This window comes from Pseudophryne corroboree, chromosome 3 (assembly GCF_028390025.1).
Source record: "Pseudophryne corroboree isolate aPseCor3 chromosome 3, aPseCor3.hap2, whole genome shotgun sequence".
NCBI classification, from domain to species: Eukaryota; Metazoa; Chordata; class Amphibia; order Anura; family Myobatrachidae; genus Pseudophryne; species Pseudophryne corroboree.
In genome coordinates, this window is record NC_086446.1 from 546,387,379 (window position 1) to 546,398,810 (window position 11,432).

Consider the following 11,432-nt stretch of genomic DNA (forward strand, 5'->3'; position numbering starts at 1 on the left):
GTGTAACACCAGTATGTGTGTAAATACATTTTAGGATACCCTCCTGCTTTCTATCAGCAGGATCCTTAAGGGCGGCCATCTCAGGAGAGGGTAGAGCCCTTACAAGCGTGTGAGCGCTTTATCCACCCTAGGGGGTGTTTCCCAACGCACCCTAACCTCTGGCGGGAAAGGATATAATGCCAATAACATTTTAGAAATTATCAGTTGTTATCGGGGGAAAACCACGCATCATCACACACCTCATTTAATTTCTCAGATTCAGGAAAACTACAGGTAGTTTTTCCTCACCGAACATAATACCCCTTTTTGGTGGTACTCGTATTATCAGAAATGTGTAAAACATTTTTCATTGCCTCAATCATGTAACGTGTGGCCCTACTGGAAGTTACATTCGTCTCTTCACCGTCGACACTGGAGTCAGTATCCGTGTCGGCGTCTATATCTGCCATCTGAGGTAACGGGCGCTTTAGAGCCCCTGACGGCCTATGAGACGTCTGGACAGGCACAAACTGAGTAGCCGGCTGTCTCATGTCAACCACTGTCTTTTATACAGAGCTGACACTGTCACGTAATTCCTTCCAACAGTTCATCCACTCAGGTGTCGACCCCCTAGGGGGTGACATCACTATTACAGGCAATCTGCTCCGTCTCCACATCATTTTTCTCCTCATACATGTCGACACAAACGTACCGACATAGAGCATTCCCTGTGTGTGTGCTGTGATAGAGGACAGGACCCCACTAGCCCTTTGGGGAGACAGAGGGAGAGTTTGCCAGCACACACCAAAGCGCTATATATATATATATATATATATATATATATATATATATATATATATATATATATATATATATATATATATATATATATATATATATATATATATACACACACACACACAGGGATAACCTTATATAAAAGTGTTTTTCCCCTTATAGCTGCTGTATTGTTAATACTGTGCCTAATTAGTGCCCCCTTCTCTTTTTTAACCCTTTCTGTAGTGTAGTGACTGCAGGGGAGAGCCAAGGGAGCTTCCCTCCAACGGAGCTGTGAGGGAAAATGGCGCCAGTGTGCTGAGGAGATAGGCTCCGCCCCTTTTTCGCGGACTTTTCTCCTGCTTTTTTTATGGATTCTGGCAGGGGTTAAAATTCATCCATATAGCCCTGGGGGCTATATGTGATGTATTTTCGCCAGCCAAGGTGTTTTTATTGCTGCTCAGGGCGCCCCCCCCTAGCGCCCTGCACCCTCAGTGACCGAAGTGTGAAGTGTGCTGAGGAGCAATGGCGCACAGCTGCAGTGCTGTGCGCTACCTTGGTGAAGACAGGATGTCTTCTGCCGACGATTTTCCGGACCTCTTCTGTCTTCTGGCTCTGTAAGGGGGCCGGCGGCGCGGCTCTGGGACCCATCCATGGCTGGGCCTGTGATCGTCCCTCTGGAGCTAATGTCCAGTAGCCTAAGAAGCCCAATCCACTCTGCACGCAGGTGAGTTCGCTTCTTCTCCCCTTAGTCCCTCGATGCAGTGAGCCTGTTGCCAGCAGGTCTCACTGAAAATAAAAAACCTAAACTAAAACTTTCACTAAGAAGCTCAGGAGAGCCCCTAGTGTGCACCCTTCTCGTTCGGGCACAAAGATCTAACTGAGGCTTGGAGGAGGGTCATAGGGGGAGGAGCCAGTGCACACCAGATAGTCCTAAAGCTTTCTTTAGATGTGCCCAGTCTCCTGCGGAGCCGCTATTCCCATGGTCCTTACGGAGTCCCCAGCATCCACTTAGGACGTTAGAGAAAAAATCCTAACAAAAATGCTTTCTAAGCAGGAAACTCAGGAGAGCTCCCTGCAGTGCACCCATTCTCCTCTGGGCACAGTCTAAAACTGAGGTCTGGAGGAGGGGCATAGAGGGAGGAGCCAGTGCACACCCAGAATCCTAAAGTCTTTCTTAAAGTGCCCTATCTCCTGCGGAGCCCGTCTATTCCCCATGGTCCTTACGGAGTCCCCAGCATCCTCTAGGACGTTAGAGAAAGAAAGTAAGCCACAACGTACAGAGCATACAAGTGTACGGAAAGATGAAGGAACTTGCATTCAATGCAAAATATACAGTTTGTATGTTGGCTATGCATACTAAAAAGTAAAATCATTACATACAACTTTACATTTCTCAATAGATTACAACTCAGATGTAACTAGACATTTTGGTGACCCTTTGCCCCCCTCCCCCCCTATATTCTGAATAGGGACAATACGGGCTGAAGGCTTGGTCACACCGAACATTTGTGCCTCTTATTGACATTACAACACACTGTAGAGCCACTTATTCATGTTATGCCACATTAGTACCCCTTATACACAGTGTGCCACAGTATTATGGACCATAAAAAAAAAAAAAAAAAAAACAGTAGTGTTGCTGCTAGATCAAACTTAGACAGACTATTACATTGAAGAACAATCAATTGTTTATTCTGATCTAGCACCATTGTAGTCACTTATTTCTGTGTAATGTATAATTTGTGTGGGAGCAGTGAGTGAGGTTGAGTGTAGAGAACAGTGAGGTACGATCAGTGTAGAGGGCAGTAAGGGAGGATAGGATGGGCGGGGCGCACACAGAATGGATACAGCCGTCATGTCGTCTCTTCCAGGAGACGCTGTGGCTGAAGATGAGGAAGCCAGGAGGGGGTGGAGCATGTAGGCAGCTGCATCGCTGCCTGGCTATCTACCAGGCGCACCCCACCGTGAGAAGCGCTTCAGCTAGTAGTGATCTTGGACAATAGTGTGGTGCAGTTGTGTGGATGCTGCTGGTGCTATCCCAGTTACGGCCGTGATAACTCTTCAAAGGGGGATGGCCCCACAATTGTGTACTGTTATTATTAATGACAGCAGGAGTCCGAGTCGTTAAGGCAGTACAGAGGTGTTCGGAGATGACCAGCACCAGAACCGAGGCGTTATGTCATGCCCACAAATCTGCACTGGGGCTGTGGATGATCTTCCGCTAAACTCCAGAAAATCCAGTCACCAGGTTACAAATCTCAGATGACTGGTAGTTGTCGCGCCCTGCTATAATCTATATCTAAAATCCACAAGTGGCAACACCGAGGAACAAACAGACCTGTAAAGGCTGCTGACAATCCAGAAACCTTATACTGTATATGGACACAATCTTCTACTCACTTCAGCCACACTGAAATATACTGCAAACTTCCTCTTAAACAAAAGCAGAACAACAAAATGCAAGCATAGGACCTTTCCTTAAGGCCATAAACTAAGCCATCACACAATCATGTTCAAACACAGCTGTCTCTAAACTTGGCAGCCATTTCATCCTGCTGTTTGGGTGCAGCGTGTGGAAGAAATGTTATCCATGTCACTAAGCGGTCATACTGATGTTCTTCTACAGTATTTTTCATCAAAAATTCCAATTCTGTTACAACACAGTAGAGGCAGTTACACCGTGGGCTGAACCAATGTTCAAATTACAGTCAATGCATTCACTGGCAAACTTTCCTTCATGCTATAGTGAACAGATAAGATACACTCATGAATACTTGGACAGCCCACAAATGGCAGCCTGCGCCAAATCTCTACTGTTAATAATCAACATTCTGAAACGCGGTAAGCTCTATTTTTCTTTAGGTGCCAAACCGGCCAGCACGTCTATGTGATGTGATCATTTTTTACGTTACAAGTTGCCCTTATCATGCAACGTATGTACTGCTGCGGCCAACAAACATTTTTCCTGTTCCTTCACAGGTGAGGAACCTAGGTATTGTGTGGCCGTACACCGACAGATCTCAGAGTGTATGCCCATGTACTCTGCTGGGTAGCAGGCGGTCAGATAAAATGTATTTCAGTCTGATAAGCATTTTGTCTGACCGTGTACGCCTAGCAATAGGAATAAGCTTGAATGTGTGTACAGTCTGAAGTTAAAGACGACATTATAGGGGTGACTCAATAGTTTTTTTGGATGCCCAAAGTAATGAGCAATTCAATTGTTGCACTGATCGGGTGCCCATTACTTCTGAAGCGCCCTAAAGTGCAGGGTTTAGCAGCACACAGCTGTGTGAGAAGTGCCGTTTCTTTAGGGGCCCATCTCAGCTCACAATCTCAGGAGGTGGCGTGCCGCAATCCCCCTTTGCATCTTCTGTAAAACACACACACATACATACATACATATATATATATATTCATTCATCTCGGGGGTCTGGCACTCCGTAGTTAATAGTAACTTGTGCCGGTGCCTTCGCTTTACAATGTAAATACAGGCTCGGCGGCGCAGCACTCGGCTCTTCTATTTGAATAAATGATGCGGACCACAGTCTGCTGATCAGCGTTTCAATATAATTAAATATTTTCGTCAGACGAAAATATTTAATTATATTGAAACGCTGATCAGCAGACTGTGGTCCGCATCATTTATTCAAATAGAAGAGCCGAGTGCCGCGTATATATTATATATATTTTTTTTTTTTTACATTCTATTTGCAGGTTATTGTTTACCACCAGCAGCCATTTTGTCACATGAGAATAAGACACTAGCTGCAGTGTCCTATAATGGGATCACCAACAGGAAGCTCAGGCACGTAACAGACATGTCTTCCTAGGATCACAAGCTTATCTCAAATATTGTACATCTGGATAATCTCCTGAAGCTTTTACATACAGGGTTGTAAATATGAGTAGTACATTGGTTTACTTAAGCTGTTTAAACTCATTTACTGGCATCTATGATTTTGTTGTCCTGCACTATAGAAATAAAATACTCCCATCACTATTTTGCAGTGCCAATAAACCAAAAAATAAGAGCACTACTTTGATATTGTTAAAGGGGAATCTTTAACACACCAGGATAAAGCCGAGGACAAATCAGCTTGGAAGCGTGATCTGCTGGGAGATCGGTACTTTACGGGAAAGAAAATGTACCTGTAAAATGCAAATTAAGCTTATGGGGTATATGCAATTGCGGTCGAATTCCCGAAATTGTCGAATTTCGGGTCATTTTCGACCAAAAAAAAAAAAATCGCCTATGCAATTCAGTGCTTTCCGACCAAAAAACGGACTTTCAAAATTCGACTTTTTGAAATTCGACTTTTTGCAATGATACAAGTGCTGCAATTCGACCAAAGCATATTCAATTCAAGTTTGGAAATTCGACAGCAGTGCTTTTAGACAGCAAATTCGTCATTTTCAATCCGCCACACTTTGGAGGGTGAAAACAAATAAAAAAATTTTAAACATGTTTTTTTTTGTGTTTTTTTGGGGGGGAATAGCAGATCTATTTATATTAGAAGGGATTAGGTACTTTTTGTTTTTTTTTTGGAGGCACAAATATTATTTATATATTTTTTAAAATATTATTTTTATTTTATTTTTTATGCTGGAACGGTGAAATCATAAAAAAAAATGGCGTGGGGTCCCCCCTCCAAAGCATAACCAGCCTCGGGCTCTTCGAGCTGGTCCTGGTTCTAAAAATGCGGGGAAAAAATTGACAGGGGATCCCCCGTATTTTTAAAACCAGCACCGGGCTCTGCGCCTGGTGCCAAAAATACGGGGGACAAAAAGAGTAGGGGTCCCCCGTATTTTTAACACCAGCATCGGGCTCCACTAGCTGGACAGATAATGCCACAGCCGGGGGTCACTTTTATGCCGTGCCCTGCGGCCGTGGCATTAAATATCCAACTAGTCACCCCTGGCCGGGGTACCCTGGGGGAGTGGGGACCCCTTCAATCAAGGGGTCCCCCCCCCCCCCAGCCACCCAAGGGCCAGGGGTGAAGCCCGAGGCTGTCCCCCCCCATCCAATGGGCTGCGGATGGGGGGGCTGACAGCCTTGTGAGATAATAAAAAGATATTGTTTTTTCCAGTAGTACTACAAGTCCCAGCAAGCCTCCCCCGCAAGCTGGTACTTGGAGAACCACAAGTACCAGCATGCGGGAGAAAAACGGGCCCGCTGGTACCTGTAGTACTACTGGGAAAAAAATACCCAAATAAAAACAGGACACACACACCGTCGACAGTAAAACTTTATTTCATACCTCGACACACACATACTTACCTATGTTCACACGCCGACATCGGTCCTCTTCTCCATGTAGAATCCACGGATACCTGAAAAGAAAAGATCAATATACTCACCTCAGCCATGGTCCAGAGATAAATCCACGTACTTGGCAAAAAAACAAACCGAACACCCGCTCCATGCCGGACTGAAAGGGGTCCCATGCTGACACATGGGACACCTTTCCACGAATGAGACCTGTCAGTGACAGCTGTCACAGAAAGGTCTCTAAGCCAATCAGGAAGCGCAACTTCGTTGCGCTCACCTGATTGGCTGTTCGCTGTCTGTACTGTGACAGCACATCGCAAAGCCGCTCCATTACTTTCAATGGTGGGAACTTAGCGGCTAGCGGTAAGGTCACCCGCCGGTCAGCGGCTGACCGGCGGGTGACCCCACCGCTACCCGCAAAGTTCCCACCATTGAAAGTAATGGAGCGGCTTTGCGATGTGCTGTCACAGTACAGACAGCGCACAGCCAATCAGGTGAGCGCCACGGAAGTAGCGCTTCCTGATTGGCTGAAGGGACGTCAGTGACAGGAGTCACGTGATGTCCCGGCATTCGGGAGAAAGGGGTCTGATGTGAAAACATTGGACCCCTTTCTAGTCCGGTATGGAGCGTGTTTTTGCGTGTTTTTTTTTTTAAACAAGTACGTGGATTTTACTCTCTGGACGTGGATTTATCTCTGGACGCTGGAAGGCGAGTATAATTTTTTTACAGGTACCCTCGGATCGTCGGAGACCGTGGCAGTCGGCGTGTCAACATAGGTAAGTATGTGTGTGTCGGTAGTGTGTAATAAAGTTTTACTATCAAGGTGTGTGTGTCCTGTTTTTATTTGGGTATTTTTTTCCCAGTAGTACTACAGGTACCAGCGGGCCCGTTTTTCTCCCGCATGCTGGTACTTGTGGTTCTCCAAGTACCAGCTTGCGGGGGAGGCTTGCTGGGACTTGTAGTACTACTGGAAAAAACAATATCTTTTTATTATCACAAAAGGCTATCAGCCCCCCCATCCGCAGCCCATTGGATGGGGGGGGACAGCCTCGGGCTTCACCCCTGGCCCTTGGGTGGCTGGAGGGGGGGGGACCCCTTGATTGAAGGGGTCCCCACTCCCCCAGGGTACCCCGGCCAGGGGTGACTAGTTGGATATTTAATGCCACGGCCGCAGGGCACGGCATAAAAGTGACCCCCGGCTGTGGCATTATCTGTCCAGCTAGTGGAGCCCGATGCTGGTGTTAAAAATACGGGGGACCCCTACTCTTTTTGTCCCCCGTATTTTTGGCACCAGCACCAGGCGCAGAGCCCGGTGCTGGTTTTAAAAATACGGGGGATCCCTGGCCAATTTTTCCCCTGCATTTTTAGAACCAGGACCAGCTCGATGAGCCCGAGGCTGGTTATGCTTTGGAGGGGGGACCCCACGCCATTTTTTTTCTGGGTTTTTCACGTTTTTTACCGTTTTTTAAAATCGCGGCAAAATCCGCCAAATCGGCCGATTTTCGCCCGCGACTCTGGCGAATCCGTTTTTCATTGAATATGGTGAATTCCGGAAGCCACCTTCCGGAATTCACCTGGCGAATTTGGTCGAATTAAAAAACGGCGAAAATTGCCGCGAATTCGACCGCAATTGCATATACCCCTTGGTATCTCACAACTTTGTGGTATATGATCAATCCCTCCTACCTCAATAACTGTTCGTTTTTACCCAGCTAGGTCTTCTAATTGTGTCCAGTTGTAAAGCGCAACGGAATTTGCTGCGCTATATAAGAAACTGTTAATAAATAAAATATATGCAAATGTAACTATAATAAAAAGGAGCAGAGCTTTGAGCCAGCACTCTTACCATCTGGTCGGCAAGTAGCAGTACAGTTTTCAAGCTAAATTTTCTGGAGCAAAAGTTGAAAAGATCTTCAAGGCTTGGTCCCAGCAATTCCATGACCATGACGTTGTAATCGCCTTCTGCGCCACACCACTTTATATTTGGGATTCCCACTAGAAAGCATATAATGTAGTGAATAACACTGACCACGCATATTCTGGACGGGTTAGACAGTGTTAAAGTGAGCCATTTCCCACTTTCAGTCCATCTATTCATTAGGAACTAGCGACATCAGAGGCATCAGGCACAATGTACCTCACACCTCAGTGAAGACACTAGATTCTAGTGAAGTGACAGATGACACTCTCACACTCACCTCCTCCTTGCATCATTTTATAGATCTTGCTCTCAATATGGAGCTGGGGATGTTTCGTTTTCACACATTCGAGTTTGATGGCAACTTCCTCGGCCGCTGCAATGTCAGTGCCTGTAAATTATATATACAAATGCCTTAATTCGCTAAACAGGATATGATTGTACAGGCAACAGACTAGATTAGACAAAATCAGTCCATTAAGTTATGTGTCATTTCCATGGTACAAACTCCATAGCATCCTATAAAAATAAAATCACCCATTGCAAGACTGAATCATAACTACTTCCCAGATTTCATTAGTGTATACTAGTGTAGCCAAGTTACAAACAGAACAATACAAGGGGGTGTAGCCGACAGGGAAGTGCAAAATCAACAGAACTAAAATCGGCCTCTTTCAGTATCTCTACTACTTACCTGCCACAGGATGTGCAATGCTCACCCCTAAACCAAACTAGGACCTGGATTACACCTGGTCATGTCACATATTACATGTAAACCTATAAACATGGAGTGGCTTGTACAAATACATATAGTAATATGTATTGAGACCTGCGATACAGCCAACCTAGAGTCCTAGACTCTCTCAGTACAAATCATTTGAACAGCTCAAAGTGTGTATTTTTACACACACGATAAGAAAACGTGAAAAATAATTTAAGCCAATAGTCTGAACATTAGTCCTAACTGCATCGTTACCAAATGAAATCTATTAAATAAACACAAAGGTGGGAATTCAATTGCTTTTTGGGCGTTAATAAGTAATGGCCGCTGACGGAGCTATTCAACCGTTTGTCGATCAGAGGGGAATGCATTACTTTTCGCGTCCAAAAGCATGAGATTTAGATGTGTAAATCGGCTAAACCCACACAAACTCCTGGTTAACGCACTTACAGAGTTGACTTTAAACAGATTTCTCCTCGCCACCTCCGGGGGCTGCAAGCAAACGTCACGCAGTTGCGCCCAATCAGCAAACAACTCAAAAGCTGTTATCGGGCGCCCAAACAAATGAAAGCTTAGGGTCAACACCTCTAACAAACCTTTATTTATTTATTTATTTATTTATTAACAGTTTCTTATATAGCGCAGCATATTCCGTTGCGCTTTACAATTAGAACAACAGTAATAGAACAAAACGGGATAAAAACAGACAGACAGAGGTAGGAAGGCCCTGCTCGCAAGCTTACAATCTATAGACCTTGTCGGCACTAAGTATACCAAATCAGTTTAAATGCCGGCTGTTGGGATCCCGGCGTGCAGGCTACAGATTTGCCTGGCCGAATGTGAGCAGCAGCTGGAACTTGCTCATAGAGTAGTAAGCACTGTTGATCTAATTGGCCAGGCAAAGGGCAAGAGCTGGGCCGCCGTTGCAGTCATTTAAACATCGCTATGGCAATTTGCACCCTTAATCCTCAATTGAATTCCTCCCAATCACAGAATTTCGGATCTAGCACACCACAATTACTATATAGGAGGGAAATTCAAATGGCAAAGGGTGCAAATTGCCACTGCTGTGGCGTTTAAATGCTGGCAATGGCAGCCTGACTCACACGTGCTTGCTACACTATGGGGTAGCAAACACTTGAGCGACAACTGCCACACATATTCTGCCGGGAAAATCCATTTGCCCTCAGTTGATTTCCCCCATTACGTCTGATATATGGGCAGTACGGATGGTGTAATGGTTAGCATTACTGCCTCACAGTACTGAGGTCATTGGTTCAATTCCCACCATGGCCCTAACTGTGTGGAGTTTGTATATTCTCCCTGTACTTGTGTGGGTTTCCTCCCACAATCCAAATATATACTGGTAAGTTAACTGAACCAAAATGAACCCTAGTGTGAATGTGTGTGTGTACATGCGATAGGGAATATAGATTGTAAGCTCCACTGGGGCAGAGACTGGTGTGAATGGCCAAATATTCTCTGTAAAGCGCTGTGGAATGTGCGCGCTATATAGATAACTGGTAATAAATATACACATTTTGAATTATTATTTTGCCAATGCAGTAGATAAAATGTAGGGCCTGGACCAACATTACACAAAGACAATAACAAATAATCACAAATAACTAACCTTTATCATAAATGGTACTAAAGACCAAGATATTATACTCTATATACACATATCTTAGAGCTAAAGCATTAGCCAACCTCTGCCGAGACAGGTGATGCCAAGTACCACACCAAAAATGCTTTATTTAGAAGAAAACCCAATACTGCTCTGTACCCACATATCAGCCACTGCGTCCGGGATTCACCCACCAAATATACGGTCAGTGTACCTGAGCCAGCCCTAAATAACAGAAGAGAACCCATGTACCCCATATATACATCCGAGTGAGCAGTAGGGGAGGGTGCAGACCCCTCCCCCACCAGCATCCTGAGCCTGGGCCTTACCCACATCTGCACTACTCGGAATACAGGACCAGCTGGGGCCCTCACCCAGGGACTCGGAACCGCCGGGTCACACAGGGGCCCCAACACCCCTACGGGGCCCCCGTCATCTCTTAACCCACAATTTCGTTTCTCACCTAAATAAATGTCTCCAAAAGAGCCGCTGCCGATCTTCCGGCCCAGCCGGTACCTGTTCCCGACTCTCAGCTCCATGACAGCGCTCAGGCCCGGTCCTCCTGCCGCAATCAGCCTCTGACCTCCGGCGCACTTTTCACCATCCGCTCACAGGGGCCATCCACTGTCAGAGCTCACAAGACGGGGCTGGGGTGACGGCACAAGGGCTGCGTTCGGTGTCCCCGCCTCTCCCGCACTCCCCGGCCGCTCGGTGACGGTGGATTACTGCGGATTCCGCTGACCCCGCTCAGTCCCGGAAAATAACCCCAGCGAGAGGCGGCTGTCACCCAGTGTCTGTGACGTCACCCCACCTAGCAACAAGCGCCGATGCGACGGGCAGGGCTTCTTTGTCACATGACCAGAATAACAAAGTGTCAGTCACGTAGAGCGGCGATGAGTCCGTCTGGCGCCACCTAGTGTTCTGGCGCGTTTACTTAAACTTTACTACTGCAGTCCTTCCAACATCAGGAAGAAAATGCTCTGCTCCTGGACTTCGCTCATAATTTATGATTGTTGTGTTGAAACAGCTCTCTCATCAATTAACTACTGCAACACAGGTGATGGCAATAATACATTAAGAGGGAAGTCCAGTAGCATAGCATTTTGAAACCTGAAAGGGGTCAGGTCATATAGTGTCT

General features: G+C 45.9%; 1 protein-coding gene across 1 annotated transcript in view; it reads right to left on the bottom strand.

Annotated features, from left to right (window-relative positions):
* CSNK1D (casein kinase 1 delta) overlaps positions 1-11,228 on the bottom strand; it is a 111,294-nt gene extending 100,066 nt beyond the window's left edge. The window contains exons 1-4 of the mRNA XM_063963225.1: positions 10,758-11,228; positions 8,227-8,337; positions 7,875-8,023; positions 3,439-3,499 (exon numbers count right to left, since the gene is read on the bottom strand). Of these exons, the coding sequence (XP_063819295.1) occupies positions 3,439-3,499; positions 7,875-8,023; positions 8,227-8,337; positions 10,758-10,833 (397 nt within the window). The 5' untranslated portion in view covers positions 10,834-11,228. The remainder of the gene's footprint in view (positions 1-3,438; positions 3,500-7,874; positions 8,024-8,226; positions 8,338-10,757) is intronic.
* Between the last annotated feature and the right edge of the window lie 204 nt (positions 11,229-11,432).